This window comes from Hyla sarda, chromosome 6, assembly GCF_029499605.1.
Source record: "Hyla sarda isolate aHylSar1 chromosome 6, aHylSar1.hap1, whole genome shotgun sequence".
Lineage (NCBI taxonomy): Eukaryota > Metazoa > Chordata > Amphibia > Anura > Hylidae > Hyla > Hyla sarda.
In genome coordinates, this window is record NC_079194.1 from 118,622,989 (window position 1) to 118,649,957 (window position 26,969).

At 45.4% G+C, this 26,969-nt stretch overlaps 1 protein-coding gene across 1 annotated transcript in view; it reads left to right on the plus strand.

The window, feature by feature from the left end:
• The window catches only part of COPG1 (COPI coat complex subunit gamma 1), a 39,065-nt gene extending 20,459 nt beyond the window's left edge, over positions 1-18,606 (plus strand). Inside the window, exons 14-24 of the mRNA XM_056524828.1 lie at positions 5,445-5,688; positions 5,783-5,858; positions 6,103-6,206; positions 6,301-6,426; positions 7,421-7,489; positions 7,749-7,891; positions 7,974-8,145; positions 9,344-9,441; positions 10,181-10,319; positions 11,929-12,027; positions 16,806-18,606. Coding sequence (XP_056380803.1) covers positions 5,445-5,688; positions 5,783-5,858; positions 6,103-6,206; positions 6,301-6,426; positions 7,421-7,489; positions 7,749-7,891; positions 7,974-8,145; positions 9,344-9,441; positions 10,181-10,319; positions 11,929-12,027; positions 16,806-16,936 — 1,401 coding nt within the window. The 3' untranslated portion in view covers positions 16,937-18,606. The remainder of the gene's footprint in view (positions 1-5,444; positions 5,689-5,782; positions 5,859-6,102; positions 6,207-6,300; positions 6,427-7,420; positions 7,490-7,748; positions 7,892-7,973; positions 8,146-9,343; positions 9,442-10,180; positions 10,320-11,928; positions 12,028-16,805) is intronic.
• The last annotated feature ends 8,363 nt before the right edge of the window (positions 18,607-26,969 follow it).

Consider the following 26,969-nt stretch of genomic DNA (forward strand, 5'->3'; position numbering starts at 1 on the left):
TGGCTCAGTTTATTCTTATGCACTTGTGTGTGTGTTTTACTATGCGGCTGACAGCTGCGGTGCTTATACTGTTCGGGCGCATGAAGCGCCGACTTACTTTTGCATTCGGCAGCAGACTGCTGCCGGCGAATATGTGTCTCGCCCGCTTCCCCACGGGCACATATGCGGATGACATGTGCGCTAGGGGCAAGGAGCGGGCGCCATTACTATTTTTCTTCATTGGCATTTCGGCGGCTGGGGCGCTATAGCTCTGCCCACAGGGCCGCCGGAGCTTACTGGAGGCGCAAATCGTCCTCCAATCAGCGCCGTGCGCGTGATTTTAGGTCGCAGGGGCCAATCAGACAGTGCCCCTGCTCCAGGCACGCCCCTCTCTGGCTATTGGCTGGGCTGTTTCTCCCTCTCTATCTACATAGAGCGGAGTTCTCCTCACAGCAGCTGCCACAGGGGACACAGACTCAGGTGAGAGAGTTCTTTTTTCATTATGTCAGTACCCAGAACTGTTCCTCCCTCTAAACAGACAACTGGAGTGTTAGTTTCCTATTTTGTCTGTAAGAGCTGTAATTCCAAAATGCCTGGTTCTGCTGAACCCACTTGCTCTGCCTGCTCTACTGCTACCCCAGACCCCCTGGTACCCCCGGATGCTCTTTCAGTTCCGGTGGATTCGGCCGCCCCTCCAGCCTGGGTTTCTTCCCTATCCCAGTATATGGCTTACTTGACTCAAGTCTCCCGTTCAGTGGAGGTTCCCGGGAATGAAGACGGTTCAAGTGCGTTACCCATTCGTCAAGGACCTTGTCTCTAAGGTGGTTTCCCCTCCCTCGGTGGATCCACCAATTTCCCGCCTCTCTAAGGCTACTACACTGCCGCTAGGATTCGACGGACAAGAAGGTGGAGTCCTTAGCGAAGTTTGCCTCTGAAGCAGCAGGCTCTTCTCTGCTTCCCACCTTCGCCTTGGCATGGGTGTCCAAGGCCCTATCGGTGTGGTGCTCAAAACTCCGTCAGGGTATCCTGGCGGGATCCCCCCCAGAGGATCTGTCTGCTTTGGTCCTCCAATGCTCTAAAGCTGGGGACTTTCTGTGCACAGCTTCCATGCAGTCAGCCCATTGTGCTGCCTTTGCTGTGGGTTACCTAGCGGCCCTCCACCGTTCCATGTGGCTTAAGGCTTGGGATGCGGATGCCGCCTCCAAAAGGTCTCTCACGAGCTTCCTTTTACTGGTGCCCTCCTTTTTGGCAAGCGCCTTGACGAGATTATCTATGAGGCGACGGGGGGTAAGAGTTCCTTGTTGCCTCCAAAATAAGGCTCGCTCTACTTCCCAGAGGAAGTCCTCTTCCTTACAGTCCTTTCAGACTTTTGGCCCCAATAAGGGGTCTGGGCAGGCGCCTTAGCAGGACAAGAAGGCTCCCTCGTTCCGGGCGTGCCCGTCGTGGAAGTCGGACACCAACCGTTCCGGCCGTTTTGCGGCAAAATTGGGCAACCGCAAACCCACTTCCGCATGAAGTGAAGCCCCCACCCGCAGATTTTTCTCAGGTGGGAGGTCATCTCTTACTTTTTCGAGACATCTGGACCACACACATTCAGGACTCTTGTGTCAGGGACGTGGTGTCCAACGGATACCGAATCGAATTTGCCTCCCTCCCGAGGGATCGTTTTTTTCAGTCCCGGGCCCCCCGGCAACCTTCTCTGGCGAAGCAGTTTTGGGAGGCTCTTTAGTCCCTGCTTCTCCAGGGAGTTATTGTCCCCGTTCCTCCAGGGTAACGTTTTCGGGGTTTCTATTCCAATCTTTTTGTGGTCCCCAAGAAGGGCGGTTCTGTGCGGCCAATCCTGGACCTCAAGCGTCTCAACCGTCATCTCATCCGCCACTTCCGAATGGAATCTCTCCGTTTGGTAGTGGCATCCATGGAACAAGGGGAGTTTCTTTCTTCGGTGGATATCAAAGATGCCTACCTCCATGTTCCAATATTTCCCGGCCATCAACGGTACCTCTGCTTTGCGGTTCCGGAGGGGCATTTTCAATTCGTAGCCCTCCCCTTTGGTCTGGCCACTGCTCCTCGGGTCTTTACCAAGATCCTTGCGCCAGTGATAGCCCTGTTGCGGTCGAGAGGAGTCTCAGTGATCCCTTACCTGGACAACCTTCTCATCAAGGCTCCCGCCAGAGTCCAGACTCTGGACAATGTGGATCTCACTCTCCAGACCCTGGATCGCTTCGGGTGGATGGTCAACCGGGAAAAGTCTGTCCTCTCTCCCACCCAGTCTCTGATCTTCTTGAGACTTCAATTCAACACGGCCTCTGCCCGGATTTGCCTTCCACCGGACAAACGTCTGACTCTCCTGTCAGGAGTCCGCTTCCTTCGGGCCCAGGTCCCAGTTTCCATCCGCATTTGCATGGAAGTCTTGGGTCGGATGGTAGCGGCCATGGAGGCCGTACCCTTTGCCCAGTTTCATTACTGCCCCCTTCAACTGGCGATTCTCTCTCGATGGGACAGCTCTCCTCTGTCTCTCGATCGCAAGATTGCTCTCCTTCGTCGGATCCGTCAGTCTCTGCTCTGGTGGCTTCGCTCCCCCCTTCTTCAGGGGCAATCATTTCTTCCTCTCCACTGGCAGGTAGTTACAACGGATGCCTGTCTGTCGGGCCACAGACAGACTGGCATCCGTTGTAACTACCTGCCAGTGGAGAGGAAGAAATTATCACCCCTGAAGAAGGGGGGGAGCGAAGCCACCAGAGCAGAGACTGACGGATCCGACGAAGGGTGTGTTCAGGGACTGGACGGTTCAAGGCCTGTGGTCTCCCCGGGAAGCCCTTCTTCCGATAAACATCTTGGAACTGAGGGCGATTCTTCTTTGTCTTCTTCATTGTGAGTCCCTGCTTCAGACCCACCCTGTCTGCGTCCAGTTGGACAGCGCCACGGCCGTAGCGTACATAAATCGGCAAGGCGGCACTCGCAGCTCGGCAGCCATGGCCGAGGTGACAAAGATTCTCATCTTGGCGGAAAACAAGGTTCCGGACATTTTGGCGATTCACATTCCGGGTGTGCTCAACTGGGAAGTGGACTTCTTCAGCCAGTCCTCAGCCGACCCCGGCGAATGGTCCCTACATCCAGAGGTCTCCGCGCAGATCTGCGACCTCTGGGGCATTCCAGACGTGGACCTCTTCGTGTCTCTGCACAATCAGAAGGTCCTTCCATTTGTGTCAAAGTCCCGGGACCCCCTGGCTCTAGCCGTGGACGCCCTAGTGATTCCTTGGGCGGGGTTTGCCCTGCCCTATCTGTTTCCTCCCCTTCCGCTTCTTCCCAGGGTTCTGAGGAAGCTCAAAGCGGAGGACAATCCCGCCATACTGGTAGCTCCAGATTGGCCCCGAAGGTCGTGGTACGCCGACCTGGTCAGGCTCCTGGACGACGCTCCGCTGCGCCTTCCACTTCGTCCGGACCTGTTGTCTCAGGGTCCTATTTGCCACCCCAATTTACAGTCGCTGCATTTGACGGCGTGGCGGTTGAGACCGCGGTTTTGAGACCCTGCGGTTTCTCTTCCCAAGTCATTTGCACCATCATCGGGGCTCGTAAGCCCTCCTCAGCGAAAATTTACCACCGTACCTGGCGGTCTTTTTTTTGTTGGTGTGAAGCTCAGGTCTTGTCTCCTGTTACTTTTTCTGTCCCCCGTCTTCTCTCCTTCTTGCAGTCGGGATTGGAACTGGGGTTGTCTCTCAGTTCCCTTAAGGGTCAGGTTTCGGCCCTTTCTATTCTTTTCCAGCATCCTCTGGCTTCTAATTCTCATGTCAGGACCTTCCTTCAAGGAGTGGCGCATGCTGCCCCTCCTTATCAGTCACCTTCTCCTCCTTGGGACTTGAATCTGGTTCTGGGTGTCCTCCAAGGTGAACCCTTTGAACCCCTTAGGGATGTGTCCCTGCGCCTCCTTTCTTGGAAAGTGGCGTTTCTTGTTGCTATCACCTCCATTCGGAGAGTGTCTGAATTGGCAGCTCTCTCCTGCCGTTCTCCATTTCTGGTGATTCACCAGGACAAGGTTGTCTTCCGGCCAGATCCTTCCTTTTTTCCTAAGGTTGTTTCAGCCTTTCATCTCAATGAGGACATTGTCCTTCCGTTCTTTTGTCCTGCTCCTTCTCATCCTAAGGAGCGTTTACTTCACAAGCTGGATGTGGTTCGGGCTGTTAGGTCCTACCTCTCTATCACTTCTTCGTTTCGTCAGTGTGATTCCTTTTTCGTCCTTACGGAAGGTCGTCGTAAAGGACAACCTGCTTCCAAGGCCACCATTTCTCTGTGGATCCGGTTTGCCATTTCGGAAGCCTATCGCTGTAGGGGGAAGATTCCTCCCTTCAGGGTTGTGGCTCATTCTACCCGTTCTGTTGGGGCATCCTGGGCTCTCCAGAACAAAGCCTCGGCCTCGCAGATTTGCAAAGCGGCTACTTGGTCGTCTTTGCACACTTTCTCGAGGTTCTACCGGGTTCATACCTTCGCATCGGCTAATGCTAGTCTGGGCCGTAAAGTGCTGCAGGCGGCAGTGGAACAGCCGTTTGCCTGGCTATCTGCCCACCCAAGGGACGGCTTTGGTACGTCCCATGGTCTGTGTCCCCCAATGGAGCCGATAGTAAAAAGGAGATTTTTTAATGCTTACTGTAAAACCTCTTTCTCGAAGGATCCATTGGGGGACACAGCTCCCGCCCTTTTGAGTTTCTTTTTGGTTCTCTGTCCGAGGGTGTGTTCAGTTATACTTTTTCTTCTGGTTCTCGGACAGTTCGTGGTTTTTCCTTGACCTGTCGGTCCTCTCCTATTGCTCTGGTACTAAAACTGATTAGCTCAGGGCCTGGAGGCGGGTATATCCTGCTGGGAGGAGCCGACTTTTTTGTTGCCATAGTGTCATACCTCCTAGAGACAGCAGCATACACCCATGGTCTGTGTCCCCCAATGGATCCTTTGAGATTTTATGGTAAGCATTAAAAAATCTCCTTTTTTTAACTCAGCTAGTGCCAGAAAGTTAAACAGATTTGTAAAATACTTCTATTAAAAAATCTTAATCTTCCCAGTACTTATCAGCTGCTGTATGCTCCAGAGGAAGTTCTTTTCTTTTTGAATTTCCTTTCAGTCTGACCACAGAACTTTCTGCTGACATCTCTGTTCATTTTAGGAACTGTCCAGAATACAAGCAAATCCTTATAGCAAACCTATCCTGCTCTGGACAGTTCCTGACATGAAAAGAGGTGTCATCAGAGAGCACTGTGGTCAGATAGAAAGGAAATTCAAAAAGAAAAGAACTTCCTCTGGAGCATACAGCAGCTGATAAATACTGGAAGGATTAAGATTTTTTAATAGAAGTAATTTACAATTCTGTTTAACTTTCTGGTACCAGTTGATAAAAATTAAAAAAATTCCAGCGGAGTACCCCTTTAACGCTATTTTGTCACCGCTGCATGCTTAATTCTAAATTTCTTTGAACATAGGGTGGCTTTGAGTACAAGAGAGCCATAGTCGATTGTATTATCAGTATCATTGAAGAGAATCCAGAAAGCAAAGAGACTGGACTGTCCCATCTGTGCGAGTTCATAGAGGACTGTGAGTTCACAGTTCTGGCAACCCGTATCCTCCACCTCCTGGGACAGGAAGGACCTAGAACCTCAAGTCCATCTAAGTACATCCGCTTCATTTATAACCGAGTTATATTAGAGAATGAAGAGGTTCGAGCAGGTGAGTGTTGCACAGGATCTTGTGTTTTTGTTGAAATCCTAACTTTTAATTCCTATTTCACTGTTGATACCTATACTCTAATTTTGCTCCATAGGTGCTGTCAGTGCTTTGGCCAAATTTGGTGCCCAAAATGAAGACATGTTACCTAGCGTTTTAGTATTATTGAGAAGGTACTTGAATGTGTTTGTCGTGCATTGCAATACCTTTTTTTTCCAAGCAAATTTTCCTAGAAACAGTGCCACTCTAGTCTTCTCTGAAACTACAGCTCTGCCTTATTCACTTCTAGACACAGCCTATGGACAATAGCTTTGTTTTTAGATATAACATTATGGCACTTTTCAGTATTAATATATTAGGAGATTCATCTTGGAATCCTCTGTTCTAGCTTCACTGATAACGTGTGCTTGATTCTAGGTGTGTAATGGATGATGATAATGAAGTGAGAGACCGAGCTACATTCTATCTGAACATTTTGGAGCAAAGACAAAAAGCTCTGAATTCTTCTTACATTCTTAATGGTGTGTGGAATCATTGACCTTGTGTCATTTTATTCATAGTTACTTTCTGCTTTAGAAGTGATTGTGACATTTTCTAATTCTGCCATCATTACAGGGTTAACAGTGTCTATTCCGGGATTGGAGCGGGCATTACATCAATACACGCTGGATCCTACGGAAAAGCCATTTGACCTCAAGTCTGTACCATTGGCCACAACACCCATCACAGAACAGAGAGCAGGTCTGTTATCTGATCATCGGACAATCCATAACACTTTTTGATGTGAAACTGCTGTTTATGAACCCGTCTGGTCATTATTCCCACCCTCCTAACTGGGTAGTGTAGTTTTGTGAGGGACCAAGCAGTCCATTCTGTCATTAAAAGCTTCAAAGTATTGTCTGAGATAAAAAAAAAAGTGGTTTGCTTCTGTAGTACGCTAGAGGACCTTTCACTTGGCATGCAGTAACAGACACAGACCATACATAGATACATTGTATAAGTAGGAATGACACATCATCATTTAAAGGGGTATGCCCATCTCATTTGTGAAATGTTTAGGATATACCATAAATGTCTGACATTCAGGTCCAAACTCTGGGATCTGATTCCATCCTAAGTTTGAGGGACCCCTCTACTACCTGTCCGTGGCAGCTGGAGATCGTCGGGAAGCCTAAAACAGCTAGACAGGCTCTTTTAAGCATTTTGCATAACGTCACAGTTCCTCCACTTACCACCTCTGGGTGTAGCCCGGAAGTGGCCCATGTGCGGTGACGCTCAGGGAACAGACAGTAGTGCTGGAGATATCGCTGCATTTGCGAGGTCTGTTGGCATGTAGGGCATGAATGCATAGGGGCAGGGAAATTAATATTTATAAAGTGGGTGTTTTTCAGGAACAAGCCATACCAGTGCACCTGAGGGCTAAAGAACGCACTGAGTGCACCAAACCACCTAGTTTGCATAATTGGGCATATCTAAGGATCAGATGCATGAAAAAACAGTAAAGACAAGTGTACTCAACGTCACCGGCACTATTTGCTTGTACCAGTAGTGTGGGTGACGCTGATGTTAGTTTCCCTTTAAAAGAGTCCATTGGCTCTTCTCTGCTCACCTCTGTCTGCTACAAACAGGTTTTAGGTGGTGGGTAAGTAACAAGTTACTTTTGTGTCACTTCTGCAGTGATTTATGTGAACGTACTAGATTTGTGCACTGACTAATACTGTGTCTTGTTTACTAGAAAATGTGCCAGCTGCAGCAGTAAAACAACCAGAAAAAGTAGTATCCAGTAGGCAGGACATATTTCAAGGTAAGATGAACATATAACTGATTACTACCAGACAACCAGTCATGCTGCCAATATCTAGTTGACACCAGCTCTATTGTAAAGAGTTATGTATCTGTGTCAGACATAGTCAGAAGATCTTTGTTTCTAAATATCTAAATATTTGCATATGATTATTTTATTGATGTTAACCAGAAACTCCATGTACAAATTGTAACTATGGATGCATTATATTATGTATGCTGTACATATATGGAAATATTGTTTTTTTACTCTTCTTCAGAACAACTTGCTGCTGTTCCAGAATTTATAAACCTTGGTCCTTTATTCAAGTCTTCTCCTGAACCCATTGCCCTTACTGAATCAGAAACAGAATATGTGGTGCGGTGCACGAAGCATACATTTGCTAATCACATAGTGTTCCAGGTAAGACTTGCTGAGTTGCTGCTACTTTATGCACAGTATTAAGCCCGATATCAGCGTTTACTGACATCTGTGTCTTTCATAGTTTGATTGCACCAATACACTAAATGATCAGATCCTGGAGAATGTCACTGTACAGATGGAGCCAATAGAGGGATATGAAGTCATCTGCTGTGTACCCGTTAAGGCCCTGTCCTACAACCAGCCTGGAACCTGCTATACTTTGGTCTCTATACCCGAAGAAGATCTTTCTGCATGTAAGGATTGTTTACAGTTGTGAGGGAATTGTTATTGATAATTTTTATACGTGATATTCCTTCTGCTTTGACATTTCCTGCCTGATGGTTACTGGCAGAGTCATTAACCCCTTAAGGACAATGGATGTAAATGTACATCCTGGTGCGCTGGTACTTAACGCACCAGGATGTATGTATACGTTCCTATACATGATGCGAGCACAGGAGCTACCCTGCCTTTGTGCTATCAGCAGCCAGGGACACGCTGGTAATGGCGGACATCAGCGATCTTGCTGATGTTCGCCATTAACTGCTCAGATGCCATGATCAATACTGATCACGGCATCTGCAGCAATGCGGGCGTTCCAATGAATAATCTGATCACCTGCAGCATGACCACTAGGATCAGATCTAGCCTTCTAGCAGACCAGAAAAGTAGATCGCTGATATAACTGATCAGTGCTATGCCTGTGCAATCTCCTGAACGGTTCCTGGCTTTCTGAGAGGAGCATGTGCTGGGGTCGGCACTTGTTCTATATAATTCTATGGGCGCGCCGGAGATTCCAGAGTACAGCACTCCGGTCTCTTCGGGGCTCCCATAGAGAAATATAATTTAAATTATCCTGTTTGGTGAACAGTGTAAAATAGCTGCTTTTTGGTCACATTACATTCCAAAGAAAATTTATAAAAAGTGATTTAAAAAGTCACATATATGCAAAAGTGGTGCATAGATCATGGCACAAAAAATTAGCCCTCCTACTGCCCTGTGTACAGAAAATGAGAAAGTTTTATAGGGAGTCAGAATAGGGCAATTTTCAACATACTAATATTGTAATAAAAAAGTTTGCATTTTTTAAAAATCAGTACAGCAATAGAAAAGCACGTAAACATGGGTATCATTCTAATCATATTGACCCACAGAATAAACATGTCAGTTTTACCGCAAAGTGTACAGCGTGAAAATGAAACCCTCCAAACTTTGCAAAATTTAGGTTTTCTTTTCAATTTCCCCACACAAATATTTTTTAGATTTTGCCATACATTTTATGGTAAAATGAGTGATGTTATTACAAAGTACAAACACTTTTTAATAGGAGACATATATCTTTGTACCATATAGAGAATATCTAATAAATATTACTTGTTTTTGTGATCTTGACCATCTATTGTAAAAATGCGCCAAATTTGTATTTATTTTGATTTGCTCCTTTCTGTGTAGATTCGTGTACATTCAGCTGCATGTTGAAGTTTACTGTTAAGGATTGTGATCCTAACACTGGTGAATCTGAGGAGGAGGGCTATGACGATGAATATGTGGTAAGTAAATGTTTGAAAATTGTGGAGGCTCAGAGCTTGTTTTTACGGAAGATTAACATCTCAAAAAATTGTCCATAACAAAAGGCACTTATTACAGTGGTCCCTCAACATACGATGGTAATTCGTTCCAAACGACCCATCGTTTGTCGAATCCATCATATGTTGAGGGATCCGTGCAATGTAAAGTATAGGAAGCTGTACTCACCTGTCCCTGTCGCTCCGGACCAGGTCCTCACCGCTCCTGATGCTGTCCCAGGGGCTCCCGATGCTGTCCCGCTACTCCGGCGTCTTCTTCGGGATCCTCCGGCTTCTTCCGCATCTTCTGCAGGGTCCGGGCCTCGCTTTCTGGTGACGTTATTACGCTGCTGCTGCGCGGCGTGCGTAGTGACGTAATAACGACGCCGGAAAGCGAGGCCCGGACCCTGGAGAAGATGCGGAAGACACCGGAGGATCGCGAAGTGGACCTGGAGCAGCGGGAATAGGTAAGCGAACCTGCCAGGGATGCATAAACTGCTATCCGACAGCAGCTTAAGCAGTTAATGCGATGGCCCCGACATATAAAAGCATCGTATGTCGATGCTGACATAGACATGCGAAGGCCTCTGAGAGGCCATCGTATGTCGATTTTATCATATGTCGGGGCCATCGCATGTCGGGGGGTTACTGTATTGGTAACTTATTGATGGGACTAAGTTTTTACACTGAACTGTGGTTTAAAATATTTGTTCTTTTTCTGCAGCTGGAAGACATTGAGGTGACAGTGGTGGATCACATACAGAAAGTTCTGAAGCCAAACTTTGGTGCAGCTTGGGAGGAAGTGGGAGATGAATTTGAAAAAGAAGAGACTTTCAACTTGTCCACAATCAAAACTTTGGAAGGTAAAACATCTTTTGATCTGTTTTTGTTTTTTATTTGTATCAGTTAGAGCCCCATTCACATTATGTTTGGGCTGTACTTCTTTATATCAGCAATAAGGTATGCCGACATGTACTGTTGCATACTTGCGACCAAATACAAAGCTCCAAACTGTTACACAGACCAATAAAACAATTACAGCAATAAATACACACTGAATAAGGTATGGGGGGTAAGGTAAACAGTGCACACCACGACAATAGGGTTAATCATCTAAGTAGTAACAATATCAGTATTTAGAGTACCGCAGCAACCTATAAACAGACAATGTGTGCATCCAGCGGTACCGGCAGCAATGTGCTCCCGGCAGCCATAGTACTCGCTGTTCACCGGGCCGCAGTGGCGACATCCCAGTCAGCGCTCCCGCAGTGGTGAGAGACGCAGCAGCCGATGGGTGTCCTGGCTGTCTGAGTGCGGCGCTTCCCGACTCTTAAATAAAGCGTCTGAGTTGAGAATAACCCACACTGTCAAGCATCCACGCCACTTGTGGAACCTGAATGAAAATTTCCGTGGGCTCGCTCAAGAAAGATGCTAAGCTCCGGCGTTGCTAGGCAGCGCCGGGTGTATTCAGCGGTGCTGTCAGTAAACAAGAGATATGATTATAAACTGGTATTTAACCGTTTGGAGGTCAAATGGGCTACGGAGTGGAGTATCAGGGGTCATAAACCAAAATCATGTTAGAATCTCTGTGGGGACAGATAGAACAAGTGAGTAATTAAAGGGGTATTCCAGGAAAAAAACTTTATTTTATATATCAACTGGCTCCAGAAAGTTACAAATTTGTAAATTACTTCTATTAAAAAATCTTAATCCTTTCAGTACTTATGAGCTTCTGAAGTTAAGGTTGTTCTTTTCTGTCTAAGTGCTCTCTGATGACACGTGTCTCGGGAAACTCCCAGTTTAGAAGAGGTTTGCTATGGGGATTTGCTTCTAAACTGGGCGTTTCCGGAGACACGTGTCATCAGAGAGGACTTAGACAGAAAAGAACAACCTTAACTTCAGAAGTACTGAAAGGATTAAGATTTTTTAATAGAAGTAATTTACAAATCTGTTTAACTTTCTGGAGCCAGTTGATATATAAAATAAAGTTTTTTTTCCTGGATAACCCCTTTAATGTTGGGAAAGTATAAAGCATAGTGCCAGAAATCATGCCCGAATGTTGAAGATTTATAAATGCATAGGGAAAATTAATGGGTGTAAGTGGATTAGTGTTTCAGGGGCAGACCACACGACATCTCCCTGTTAGGGATTAATAGGGCTAGTACTTTCTATACACCTTTCGGCCAGATGTCATACCCCTGCACCCCGTTATATAAAATCCCAGTTGTCTAGACTTTGCCTTTTGGCATCACATTAACACAGTCTAGACACTTATAGGGTCGTATCAACTCTTACCCCTATATTCTTGTGCCCCTGGCATTGTCCTTGTGTGTGTTTTTGATGTGGGTGTTTTGGGGATTTTAGCATCTGATTAAAGGTTATATTTTAAATGTGTACCCCCTGTGAATTGCTTTATGATATGAATAGGGCCTTATCCTGAAATGTAATATGTTTGATCCTTTTTATCTACAGATGCAGTTGGAAATGTAATAAAATTCCTTGGAATGCAGCCATGTGAGAGGTCGGATAAAGTACCAGAAAACAAAAATGCACACACTTTGTATCTCGCAGGTATGTTTTTTTCTGAATTAGATCCAATTGGCTAGGTGTTTATATGCAACAGAGAATGTTGCATATATATATATATTATATTATATCTCAGAGAATGAATATCGCAGTTTATATCTAGAGTTGTGTATTTTGAGTTTGCATTAAAACAGCAAGAGATGCCCGGGTTTTAGCTGTGAAGTCTGTAGAATTGTAAATGTGCTCTGGAGTTAATGAAAGACTAACTTAGGATCAGTTCACTTTAAAGGGGTACTCCGGTGGAAAACTTTTTTTTATTTTTTATGAACTGGTGCCAGAAAGTTAAACAGATTTGTAAATTAGAAAGAACTCCGTCCGGCACCAAGGTATGGGGTAAAAAAGGCTTGTCTTTATTTATTCCACTGCAGGATACATACAGATAAAGATGTCTAAACATCTTTATCTGTATGTATCCTGCAGTGGAATAAATAAAGACAAGCCTTTTTTACCCCATACCTTGGTGCCGGACGGAGTTCTTTCTAGCACAAGGAGTTGCCGGAGGCGGTGCCGGCAGTCCGCAGCACAGGTGTGAGAGGTGTCCGGCGCTGGTGAGAGCGGTATCCATATTCCTTTAGATTTGTAAATTACTTCTATTAAAAAAATCTTAATCCTTTCAGTACTTATTAGCTGCTGAAAACACAGAGAAAATGATTTTCTTTTTGGAACATAGAGCTCTCTGCTGACATCACGAGCACAGTGCTCTCTGCTGACATCTCTGTCCATTTTAGGAACTGTCCAGAGCAGCAAATGTTTGCTATTGGGATCTTCTCCTACTCTGGACAGTTCTTAAAATGGACAGAGATGTCAGCAGAGAGCACTGTGCTCATGATGTCAGCAGAGAGCTCCGTGTTCCAAAAAGAAAATAATTTTCCTCTGTAGTATTCAGCAGCTAATAAGTACTGAAAGGATTAAGATTTTTAATAGAACTAATTTACAAATCTGTTTAACTTTATGGCACCAGTTGATTAAAAAAAAAAAAAAAAAAAAAATTCCATTGGAGTACCCCTTTAACCCCTTCCCGACCCATGACATACATGTAAGTCATGACCGGGAAGGTTTTCCCGACCTATGACGTGCATGTACGTCATGCAGATACTGGCCGTTACACGCGGCATCCCGCCGCACCCGGTAAGATGGATAACCTAGGGGGGTTTCGTCCCCCCCCCCCCCCCCTCACAGCAATCGCTCCTATCAGCTAGTCAAATCTGGCAGCATTTCACACATAAAAATCCTGAGCAGTGCAGTGTGCATGTCCCGATCACAGGGATCGGGACACACTGCTTTGCTAGGAGACCCCAGTGTCCCTTACCTGTCCCCCTTCCCCCGGTGTCCGTTACCCGCCCCGAGCTGCCGGCGCTGTGCCAGCCGGCATGCTTTAGTTGCACTTTCACTTTTTTTTATTTATAAATTTTTTTTTTTTTTTGTAAAGGAGCTGTTTAGTTGTACAACTGCATGTTTTGTGCACTAGACACTAGGAGGGAGCTTCTTGAACAGATGTACAAATAAAATATATGTGTGTATATATAATATAAAATGTGTGTGTGTGTGTGTGTGTGTGTGTGTGTATATATATATATAATGTTTAACAAATGATGCCAGCATAAAGTAGACATGTTTTGGATGCGAATTAATAACTAAATTTATTTGGCATTACTATTTCTCTTACAAGTAGAGAGTTTCAAACATCAAAAAGATTTTCACAAAAATCGCTTCATGTATCAACAAAAATTTACCACTAATATTCAGTGGTCCCTCAACGTACGATGGTAATTCGTTCCTAATGAACCATCGTTTGTTGAAACCATCGTATACTCACCTGTCCTGGCTGCTCCAGACTGTCACCGATGCCCTGGATGTCGCCATCCATCGCTGTCGCCGCGTCCCCGTGGTGTCCCTGCCGCTCCAGACAGTCTCCGCTGCCTGGGATCATCGTTCCTTATGGCCGTCATCACGTCGCTAGGCACGGCGCTCCTATTGGATGAGGGAATGGCGTGTGCAGCGACCTGATGATGACGGCGGAGAGCGACGGCGATGCAGGGGATCCCGAAGAGGACGGTCCGGAGCGCCGGGGACCTATAAGTGATAGTCACCGGAGCACACGGAGCACCTTAAACACCTATCCGGTGGCAGCTGAAGCAGTCTGCGCTGCCGGATAGCCGTTTATGCGATGGCCCCGACATACAAAAGCATCGTATGTTGATGCCGCCTTCAACATGCGATGCCCTCTAAGAGGCCATCGTATGTTGAAATTGTCGTAGGTCGGGGGGGTGACTGTAAAGTACAATGTGTCTCGAAAAAACTATCTCTGATTCACTTTGCCAGGTAAAAACAGTTCAAAGTTATTACCACTTAAAGAGACACATGTCAGATTTGAAAAAACAGACTGGGTCATGAAGGCCAAAACTAGCTGGGTCATGAAGGGGTTAAGTAATATACTGCACATACAGTTAGTCCACCAGTAGCATAGTGATTGCAGCTCTGAACTATCTTTTAAGATGTAACTCAGGATCAGTACCAGATTAGTAAAAGAAGAAAAAGCTATTTTGAAGTGACTCTAACATGTAAACTGATTAAGGCTCTTATCATACTATGTTTTTGTGGTGTCTCGTGGGGGTATGCATTGGAGGTGTCTCGAGGGGGTATGCATTGGAGGTGTCTCGTGGGGGTATGCATTGGAGGTGTCTCGTGGGGGTATGCATTGGAGGTGTCTCGTGGGGGTATGCATTGGAGGTGTCTCGTGGGGGTATGCATTGGAGGTGTCTCGTGGGGGTATGCATTGGAGGTGTCTCGTGGGGGTATGCATTGGAGGTGTCTCGTGGGGGTATGCATTGGAGGTGTCTTGTGGGGGTATGCATCGGAGGTGTCTCGTGGGGGTATGCATCGGAGGTGTCTCGTGGGGGTATGCATCGGAGGTGTCTCGTGGGGGTATGCATCGGAGGTGTCTCGTGGGGGTATGCATTGGAGGTGTCTTTTGGGGGTATGCATTGGAGGTGTCTCGTGGGGGTATGCATTGGAGGTGTCTTTTGGGGGTATGCATTGGAGGTGTCTTTTGGGGGTATGCATTGGAGGTGTCTTTTGGGGGTATGCATTGGAGGTGTCTTTTGGGGGTATGCATTGGAGGTGTCTTTTGGGGGTATGCATTGGAGGTGTCTTTTGGGGGTATGCATCGGAGGTGTCTCGTGGGGGTATGCATCGGAGGTGTCTCGTGGGGGTATGCATCGGAGGTGTCTTTTGGGGGTATGCATCGGAGGTGTCTTTTGGGGGTATGCATCGGAGGTGTCTTTTGGGGGTATGCATCGGAGGTGTCTTTTGGGGGTATGCATCGGAGGTGTCTCGTGGGGGTATGCATCGGAGGTGTCTTTTGGGGGTATGCATCGGAGGTGTCTTTTGGGGGTATGCATCGGAGGTGTCTTTTGGGGGTATGCATTGGAGGTGTCTTTTGGGGGTATGCATTGGAGGTGTCTTTTGGGGGTATGCATTGGAGGTGTCTTTTGGGGGTATGCATTGGAGGTGTCTTTTGGGGGTATGCATTGGAGGTGTCTTTTGGGGGTATGCATTGGAGGTGTCTTTTGGGGGTATGCATCGGAGGTGTCTTGTGGGGGTATGCATCGGAGGTGTCTTGTGGGGGTATGCATCGGAGGTGTCTTGTGGGGGTATGCATCGGAGGTGTCTTGTGGGGGTATGCATCGGAGGTGTCTTTTGGGGGTATGCATCGGAGGTGTCTTTTGGGGGTATGCATCGGAGGTGTCTTTTGGGGGTATGCATTGGAGGTGTCTTTTGGGGGTATGCATTGGAGGTGTCTTTTGGGGGTATGCATTGGAGGTGTCTTTTGGGGGTATGCATTGGAGGTGTCTTTTGGGGGTATGCATTGGAGGTGTCTTTTGGGGGTATGCATCGGAGGTGTCTTTTGGGGGTATGCATCGGAGGTGTCTTTTGGGGGTATGCATCGGAGGTGTCTTGTGGGGGTATGCATCGGAGGTGTCTTGTGGGGGTATGCATCGGAGGTGTCTTGTGGGGGTATGCATCGGAGGTGTCTTGTGGGGGTATGCATCGGAGGTGTCTTGTGGGGGTATGCATCGGAGGTGTCTCGTGGGGGTATGCATCGGAGGTGTCTCGTGGGGGTATGCATCGGAGGTGTCTTTTGGGGGTATGCATCGGAGGTGTCTTTTGGGGGTATGCATTGGACGTGTCTTTTGGGGGTATGCATTGGAGGTGTCTTTTGGGGGTATGCATTGGAGGTGTCTTTTGGGGGTATGCATCGGAGGTGTCTTTTGGGGGTATGCATCGGAGGTGTCTTTTGGGGGTATGCATCGGAGGTGTCTTTTGGGGGTATGCATCGGAGGTGTCTTTTGGGGGTATGCATCGGAGGTGTCTTTTGGGGGTATGCATCGGAGGTGTCTTTTGGGGGTATGCATCGGAGGTGTCTCGTGGGGGTATGCATCGGAGGTGTCTCGTGGGGGTATGCATCGGAGGTGTCTCGTGGGGGTATGCATCGGAGGTGTCTCGTGGGGGTATGCATCGGAGGTGTCTCGTGGGGGTATGCATCGGAGGTGTCTCGTGGGGGTATGCATCGGAGGTGTCTCGTGGGGGTATGCATTGGAGGACTGTCTGTGTGGTATATGTATTTTTACAGGATTCTGCTGTATGACATAGTGCAGAGTTCTGTGTTGTTTCATGTAGCAGAAAAACACAGACCCTTCTGTAAACTACCTGAACGGATACCAAAATTACACTTACTATAATTCCTTCTCCTTCTTGTGCAGGTGTATTTCGAGGTGGCCATGACATCTTGGTACGTGCAAAGCTGGTTTTGACAGACACCGTGACTATGCAGGTTACAGCCCGGAGCAAGGAGGAGTATCCAGTTGATGCCATCATGGCTTCAGTGGGCTAAGAACGACAGCACCTTTATACTGCAGAAAGAAAGGGAGTTACATTGTACAGTACATTAACCCTTTACAGCCCGAGGGTGCCTTGAACATATGGGAACACTAAAGCCTAGTAAAATTCAATCCTCTCGGTTTTACACTGCTTAGACATCCGTTGGGGCGTTGCAGTCTACTAGTGATTTAACAGAAATAAAATAAATAAATAAAAAAAGAAGAAACCCTATCTTTTATAGGTGGTCAGGTAAAAAGAAATTACTGTCTTTGGGAATCCTGTAATTATCGGATCTGCTTTTGTAATGAGAGAAAACCTGATGACCTTTTCCTTGCTGATAAATTATTTTAAATAATTAAATTATTTGAAATTTGATTTCCTTCTATATTGCCCTGCTCAGTTGGGATATTATGTCTATTCACCCCACCTTTCCTATTTGTGAAGAACTCATATGTAATGTTTCAATAAATGAAGCCCTAGTGTTACTTTATGCCTCTTTCACAATTTGGCTAACTCTAGGCGTCTATTGGATAATAGTGGCCAAACTTTGGCTGCAAAATTAGCACAAAAGTAATTTAGAGGGGTATCAGTGAGGTTCCTATAAACATGAGCTCTGAAGGTAACACAGCAATTCCCCTATATACTATTATTTGTAAGGGATAGTTAATCCCTGCTACTATATGTAGATATACTATTAATAAAGAACATCCTGGAAAATATACATCACATTCATATATTGAAGGTGTTATTCCACCTGCTATTATGATAGGAATAATATTGCCTAAAAAAGCTTAAACCTTTGTGTACCCCAGTGATCCTTGAGCCCAGATCTGCATTAGTTTCAGGAAAGGGGCTTAAACCAAAACCTACATTCTTTTAATACTGGTGAGATATACCCATAGATTATCCGTAACTTTACTTCCTTAAAGGGGTATTCCAGGAAAAAACTTTGTTTATATATCAACTGGCTCCAGAAACTTAAACAGATTTGTAAATTACTTCTATTAAAAAATCTTAATCCTTCCAATAATTATCAGCTGATTAAGTTGACTTGTTCTTTTCTGTCTGGCCATAGTGCTCTCTGCTGACATCTCTGCTTGTCTCGGGAACTGCACAGAGCAGAATAGGTTTACTATGGGGATTTGCTTCTACTTTGGACAGTTGCCAAGACAGGTGTCATCAGAGAGCATTTAGACAGAAAAGAACAACTCAACTTCAGCAGCTAAAAAGTACTGAAAGGATTAAGATTTTTTAATAGAAGTAATTTACAAATCTGTTTAACTTTCTCGAGCCAGTTGATATATAAAAAAAAGTTAAGATTTCAGGGAGTGGTTAGATTTAGTCAGGATATAGTTTTCTCTGCAAAGGTAAAATACATTTCTACACCATTTTAAAAGCACTCTTTCCATGACAAATTGTGAAGTTTTTTTATATAGCCAAATAGAAGTGTCATTACTGTCCTGCACAAGCCAGTCACTTATGGAAGATGATGCACTACCTTGTCAACTGTGTGTTTGGAGGAATCTAATCTGGTACAATTCATTCTCGGAACTTTGTAAAATGTCCAGTGCTCTGGAGGATATCTGCTCATGTATACTGTATACTCAAACTTTTGCTTTTTTTGTATTAAAAATAAGGCTATTGTGAAACACCACAATAAAACTATATACCAAATTCTACTGTCTATGTTAATGCAAAATGTAGTAGTCTTATGTATTCTTTCCCCTGAAAAAAATGACACCTGTGGGTTCAATAACATTTTACATCACTGTATATCAACAAAGGTTTTCATAGTGATGTAACACAGTGTTTCTATCAGAGACTTTTATGGCATAGCTATCAGGGTATGTGCACTTTTGAGCAACAATCCTATTTCTGCTCCATGCTAAAATGAAGTGGAATTGGTGCTTATTCAATGAAGATTTTGAAGCGCTTCTTACAGGAGTCCTTAAAGGGGTACTCCGCTGCTAGAAATCTTATCCCCTATCCAAAGGATAAGGGATAAGTTATCTGATAGCAGGGGACCCAGATCCACCCGGCCATTCTGCCGATATCTTCGTTTTTTTCCCCTATATGCTAATGAAGTGCTAACTGGCACAGGGTGGGGTAAATGGCACTCTGACGTCACCACCACTGGCCGCAGCACCGCCCAGCTCATCAATAGGGTTAGGTAATATTGATGAGCTGGGTGGCACTGCGGCTGGCGGCGGTGACGTCAGAGTGCCAGTTACCCCGCCTGTGCCAGTTAGCACTTCATTAGCATATAAGGAAGAACAAAGATATCGGCCGGATCCGGGCACAGTAAGCATCAAACTGATCAGCGTCCCCCGCACATCAGCCAGTACCGCTGGTTAGTGCGGGGGGAGAAAGCTGACAGTTTTCCTTTTTAAAGCCAGCATAACCTTTTTCCCTGTAATAAAGATGGAGATTATTTTGCACTTTACCCGCGCTGGACATTCCTACTTTTCCTCGCTCAGTTTGGTGCTTGCTATAGCACGGTCCGTGCTGCGGGTAGGACTCACGGTGAGCTGGAGAATTGCGGTTGTAGCACTTCTTTGTAAAGTAAGAACTGATCAGCACAATATTTATCACATACCCTGCGATATGTAATAAATTTGGTGCAGGTACACAGTTTCCAACACATGAACTAATTGAGTAAAAAAGAGGCTCACCTACTCCACTTTTTATAAATACCCCCACTGGATCCACGCTTTTGCAGTTGCTCATTTTACAAAGTGGTACAAAAAATCGCCTTGTAAAATCCGCAGTGGCTAATCCGCAACTGCAGATTTGACAGCTTCAGGGCTCATTCACATGGATGGATCCGCAGCGTAAAATACGTTGCAGATCCGCCTACGATGGACCCTACAGTGTTGCCTCCTTCTGTGCCTGCTCATAGCGGCAATTGCTGCTATGAGCAGACATGCTGCGATGTGTGAGTTCCCACACGCATGCGCAGTACTCTCGCACGCATCATGGCCACTCCTCCTGCTCCCTGAGCTAGGCCGAGAGCAGCCGCGATGTGTGAGAGTATACTGCGCATGTGTGCGACGACTTGCACATGGCAGCGTGTCTATGAGCAGGCACAGATAGAGGCAAAACTTTAGGGGCCATTGTCGGCAGATCCGCAGAGTATATTACTAATATACGCTGCGGATGCGTCCGTGTGAATGAGCCCATAAAACTACAACTGCAGATTTACAGCGTCATATCCACAGTGAATCCTGTGTGTTTGAATACAACTGACACAGAGAGAAGTTAAAAAGGAAAAATTGACACCTTTCTCTATATTTTGTTCCCCTTTTAAAATTATGAAAAAGCTACCTTCCATACATTGCTTTTTTTGTCATAATATATTTTTTAAGCAAAGTGTCCGCAGCAGTTGAGTCTGTAGCAACGCCACCTCCTCCCCATTTTTTTCCCACACAGGCCTGATAAACCCTTCCTTCTCCCAGTTTCCTGTCATCTCTAGTTGGGCATCACTCAAATTATATAAATATATATATATATATATATATATAATTACAAACATGTGTCTGGTATTGCAGCTTCGCTTCATTTAAGTGAATGTGACTAAATGGAGGTACTACACACGACCTGTGTGGACAAGAGTAGTGCTGTTTAAAAAACAAAACAAACCTTAAAGGGGTACTCCACTGCTCCGCTGGAAAACATTTTTTTTTTTTTTTTTTTTTTTAATCAACTGGTGCCAAACAGATTTGTAAATTATATAACCCGGACCTTCTAGGTGAGTATATAGAAATAAATGATCATGGATCGTGCTTCAATAATAATGATCAACAATTTATTAAAAATAATATAATGTGAATAAAATTAGATACTTCTCACAGGGCCCTTGTGAGAAGAACATACATAGTAAAAGCAACCTAACAGTAAAAATTATGCATGAAATTATTGTAACGGTATCACTGGCATCAATTGGCTTCTATTGTGTAGCCAAAACAGCAACTGCACAAGACAAGCGAGTTGAGCGAAATTTCTTAATAAATGATTTTACTCTTGTGGATGTTCAAGGTGGATGTGTCCTTTTTGTATACAATATCAGACAGTTTGTAACAATTTCAAATTATGTTACCGGTCTTTGTAGTAGTAACCCGGGTAGTAGATGTTGTTCCCACAGTGCCTGGATGTCTTTAGTGCACTGGGTCCTCTGTGCAGCGATTCCAGACGTAGGCAGCTTGATCTAGTGAGGTCCGGATAAAGGCGGTGGCAGTCGCTTACGGCTGATGGCGCTGGCAGGCGCCGATGGTCACAAGGTGCCAGGGGACTGCTAGCGCTGGCATGCGCTGGAGATGGTATAGTCCTCACCGCTAGCTGGATGGCACTCGAGACCATACGCTGGATACAAGGAGCTCGCCTCGTGTTGCCGGCGTGTGACGTCAGCTCTAGTTGGAGCCGGGATCACTGCACCAGAGTGGATTTGTATTGCTGGACCGGGCAAACAGCGGAGTAAAAGCGCTGGTAGTGGTACAGTTCATAAGAGGTAACCGGCCTTGATAGATGGACACAGTTCACAGATGTGATATGCCAGTTATCATGCATAAACGACTAGACGCGTTTGACTGCAGAGGAAAGGGTTATACTATACAACCCTGAAACGCGTCTAGTCGTTTATGCATGATAACTGGCATATCACATCTGTGAACTGTGTCCATCTATCAAGGCCGGTTACCTCTTATGAACTGTACCACTACCAGCGCTTTTACTCCGCTGTTTGCCCGGTCCAGCAATACAAATCCACTCTGGTGCAGTGATCCCGGCTCCAACTACAGCTGACGTCACACGCCGGCAACACGAGGCGAGCTCCTTGTATCCAGCGTACGGTCTCAAGCGCCATCCAGCTAGCAGTGAGGACTATACCATCTCCAGCGCATGCCAGCACTAGCAGTCCCCTGGCACCTTGTGACCATCGGCGCCTGCCAGCGCCATCAGCCGTAAGCGACTGCCACCGCCTTTATCCGGACCTCACTAGATCAAGCTGCCTACGTCTGGAATCGCTGCACAGAGGACCCAGTGCACTAAAGACATCCAGGCACTGTGGGAACAACATCTACTACCCGGGTTACTACTTCAAAGACCGGTAACATAATTTGAAATTGTTTCAAACTGTCTGATATTGTATACAAAAAGGACACATTCACCTTGAACATCCACAAGAGAAAATCATTTATTAAGAAATTTCGCTCAACTCGCTTGTCTTGTGCAGTTGCTGTTTTGGCTACACAATAGAAGCCAATTGATGCCAGTGATACCGTTACAATAATTTCATGCATCATTTTTACTGTTAGGTTGCTTTTACTATGTATGTTCTTCTCACAAGGGCCCTGTGAGAAGTATCTAATTTTATTCACATTATATTATTTTTAATAAAATGTTGATCATTATTATTGAAGCACGATCCATGATCATTTATTTCTATATACTCACCTAGAAGGTCCGGGCTACATTTTGTCTTTTGGTTTTCCTTTCTAGAAATGAAGGTATAGTTGCTTGCCCAGTTTGACCTCGGTGTGTATTAATTGTGAGCTGAACACACCCATATATTTTCTCTTTTTAGATTTGTAAATTACTTCTATTAAAAAAAATCTTAATCCTTCCAGTACTTATAAGCTGCTGTAAACTACAGAGGAAGTTCTTTTTGAATTTCCTTTCCGTTTGACCACAAGTGCTCTCTGCTGACACCTCTGTCCATTTTAGGAACTGTCCAGAGCACGAGCAAATCCCCATAGCAAACCTATCCTGCTCTGGACAGTTCCTGACATGCACAGAGGTGTCAGCAGAGAGCACTTGTGGTCAGACAGAAAGGAAATTAAAAAAGAAAAGAACTTCCTCTGTAGTATAAAGCAGCTTATAAGTACTGGAAGGATTAAGAATTTTTAATAGAAGTAATTTACAAATCTGTTTAACTTTCTGGCACCAGTTGATTTAAAAGAAAATGTTTTCCAGTGGAGAACCCCTTTAACCCGATAACGACCATGGACGAGTATAGACGTCCAGGTTGGCGGGCGTTCCCGCACCTGGACGTCTATACTCGTCCATTATTCTCGTGGGTGCTGCCCAGTGCACCCAAGAGATCGCGGCAGGGACTCGGCTGTATCACACAGCCGGGACCCTGCTGCACTGCCAGGACCGAAGTAAACTTCGGTCCCGGCAGTTTTAACCTTTACAGCCGCGGTCGGAAGTGACCGAGGGCTGTAAGAGTTATGACAGAGGGAGGGAGCTCCCTCTGTCTCCTCTGCAGCACCCCGCATTGCGATCGCGGGGTGCTGTGTGTCCGCGGCTGGCCGGGGCCTGCCGCACTGCCGGGAGTGAAGTTCACTTCACTCCCGGCAGTTTAACCCTTACAGCCGCGGTCAGAAGTGACCGCGCGCTGTAAGGAGTTCTGACAGAGGGAGGGGGCTCCCTCTGTCTCTCTTGCAGCACCCCGCAGCGCGATCGCGGGGTGCTGTGTGTGGCCGCACTGCCGGGAGTGAAGTTCACTTCACTCCCGACAGTTTAACCCCTACAGCCGCGGTCAGAAGTGACCGCGTGCTGTAAGGAGTTCTGACAGAGGGAGGGGGCTCCCTCTGTCTCTCCTGCAGCACCCCGCATCGCGATCGCGGGGTGCTGCTGCATACCTGGGCTGCCGGGGGTCCTACAAAGACCCCCAGGTCTGCCCTGGGTATTGCCTGCCAGTGAAATATGCTGCCTGCTAGTGAAAACTGGCAGGCAGCATATAACTGCAATGCTTTGGAATACTAAGTATTCCAAAGCATTAAAAAGTGTAAAAATAAATAAATAAATAAAATAAAAGTGTAAAAATAAATAAAAATGTAATAAAAGTGTAAAAAAAAAAATATATATTAAAAATACATTTATTAAATGAATCTAATAAAAAAAAAAAAGCATAATGTGTAGGATCGCATTGGCGGACATCCGCAGCATGTAATATGCTGCGGATGTCCGCCACGTGATCATAAACATTATGCAGCAGTCACGGTAATGAGCTCGCTGCTGCGGCTGGGTAGCTTTGTGCGTCCACTCATAGCGGCGGATTTTCCGCCAGCAGTCATGAGCGGACACACTGAGCTACCCAGCCGCAGCAGTAATGGATATATTCGCCATGAGCGGGTGCTTATTCCCACAACATGGCGGATATATCCATCAGGAGCTTTAACTGTCACAGACAGACGCGTTATACTGCTAGCCGACCAGCCAATAACTTGTAGGGGTGCGGTATATAAATGGGGTCACTTGTGGGGGTGGGGGTACTGTTCTGCCCTGAAAGCCAAATGGCGCTCCTCTCCTTCTGAGTCCTACCACGCGGCCAAGGAACCATATATGGCCAAAGCGGGGGTATTTCCGAACATGGGACAAGCAGCTAAATAAAATATAGGGTGCATTTCTTTCAATATCAGAAGTGATGTACAAAAAATATGCCCCCCAAATGATGCATTTGTGAAAAATTGCAATTTTCGAATTTTTAACACTGACTTTGTAATAATTCCTGCCAAAAAACTATGGTGTTAAAATACTCACTGTACCCCCTAGCGAATACCTTGAGGGGTCTAGTTTTTAAAATGGGGTCATTTGGGGGGGTGTTCCTATGTTCTACTACCTTTTAATTTCTGCAAACCTTGCATAGCACATAAAAAAAATTTACTTTTCAAATTTTCAAAATTTTCAAAATTTCAAGTTAAATTGTTAGGGTTCTAACTATTTTAAAATGTTAATTAAAAACTAAAAAATGACGTCAAAATAAAGTAGACATCTGAAAGTATAAGTTTCATAAACTATTTGGTCAGTATGTATAAATATATGTAACCAATTAGTGTTAAAATAGCAAAAAATCTTAATTTTTTGTAAAAATTTCATGATTTTTTGCATTGTAAAAAAAAACTACAAATGATATCGGCTTACTTTTACTATGTACATGAAGGACGACTTGTGACAAAAAAACTATGTCAGAATTATCGTGATTGGCAAAACGTTACCAGAGTTATTCTCTAATAAAGACAGACATCCCCGATTTGAAAAAACAGGCCTGGTCTTTCAGGGGCGTACAGGTTTATTTGCATTGGTCCTTAAGGGGTTAAAATGACCGGACAACCCCTTTAAATGGACAGTGTCAGATTCAAAAACATTTTATATGTTGTACATCTTGGCAAAACATGAACCTTTCTTATATACATCATAAGAACCTTTTTTTTTTTTTTTTTTTATAGAAATCATGGCTTATCCAAAAGACCACTAGGGGTCCTCATACCGTCCAGAACATAATCCCGTCCATCCGCAGCACCATCTTTGTCCCAGCTCAAGCACAGGCTTGGACAATAGGATCTCTGCTGTAGCAGAGTTTCCGATCGGAATATTCCTGCAGAATTGGTTATTGGATACCATCAGCGATCCCAACAGATATTGATAAACAAAATTGGACATCATGTTTTCCTCTCTAGTTATGGCCAATGCTAAGGTCGGATTTTTATTTCTTTTTGCAGTGTTCCCCAAACTGTGACTATCCAGCTGTTGCACGACTACTGTTCCCATCATGTCTGGACAGGCATGCTGAGAGTTGTAGTTCTGCAGCTCAGGTTGGGGAATACTGCTCTAGAACATACTTTGTGGGACTACTACTCCGAACAAATGTCTCCATTATCCCCTTTAGGACCAAGGATGTAGCGGTACATCCTGAGTCCTTTCCCTTTCTGTAACACGGAGCCACGACGTGGCCCCGCGTCATAGCGGGTCGGGCCCGGCCTCTAACAAAGGCCGGGACCCATGGTGCCACGCGCTATTAATGCTTTAGAACGCTGCGTCTAAAGTGAAACCACGCCGGTTAGCTCAGGGAGCTGCGGCGTCCCGGACAGCTGCAGGACACGAGGAGGGTCTCCTACCTTGCTTCCTCGCTGTCCGACCGCCGAATGACTGCTCAGTGCCTGAGATCCAGGCATGAGCAGTCAAGCGGCAGAATCATCGATCACTGGTTTCCTATGAGAAACCAGTGATCAATGTAAAAGATCAGTGTGTGCAGTGTTATAGGTCCCTATGGGACCTATAACACTGCAAAAAAAAAAAAAGTGGAAAAATCACCCCCCTTTTTCCATAAAAAAAAACAAAAAAAAAACTGTGTAAATTAAAATAAACATATGTGGTATCGCCGCATGCGGAAATGTCCGAATTATAAAAATATATTGTTAATTAAACCGCACGGTCAATGGCGTACGCGCCAAAAAATAGGGTATTTTTGGTCACTTTTTATATCAACAAGTCCGATCAATACAAAAAGGGTACCGCTAAAAACTTAAGATCACGGCGCAAAAAATGAGCCCTCATACCGCCCCATACGTGGAAAAATAAAGTTATAGGGGTCAGAAGAGGACAATTTTCAGAAGTACGACAAAATCAAACCTGTATAAGTAGAGTATCATTTTAATCGTATGGACCTACAGAATAAAGAGAAGGTGTAATTTTTACCGAAAAATGTACTACGTAGAACCAGAAGCCCCAAAAAGTTACAAAATGGCATTTTTTTTCCAATTTTGTCTCACAATGATTTTTTTCGCCGTAGATTTTTGGGTAAAATGACTGATGTCATTACAAAGTAGAATTGGTGGCGCAAAAAATAAGCAATCGTATGGATATTTAGGTGCAAAATTGAAAGGGTTATGATTTTTTAAAGGTAAGGGGGGGGGGGAATGAAAGGGCAAAACTGGAAAAAACCCTGGTCCTTAAGGGGTTAAAAACAACCACCTAGATCAGTGTTTTCCAAACAGTGTGTCACCAGCTGTTGCAAAACTATGCAAAACTACAACTCCCAGCATGCCCGGAAAGCCTTTGGCTGTCCGGGCATGCTGGGAGTTGTAGTTTTGCAACAGCTGGAGACACACTGTTTGTAAGACTGAAGTAGATGATGTGGAACTACATACACAAACCTCGTATCCCGATAGTCTCACATACAGCTCTATGTCTATCACCTAGCTGTCATTCACTAGCAAGCCCCGCCCTCTAGCGGCCCAGTCCTGGTCAGGCGCCTAGTAATCACGTGA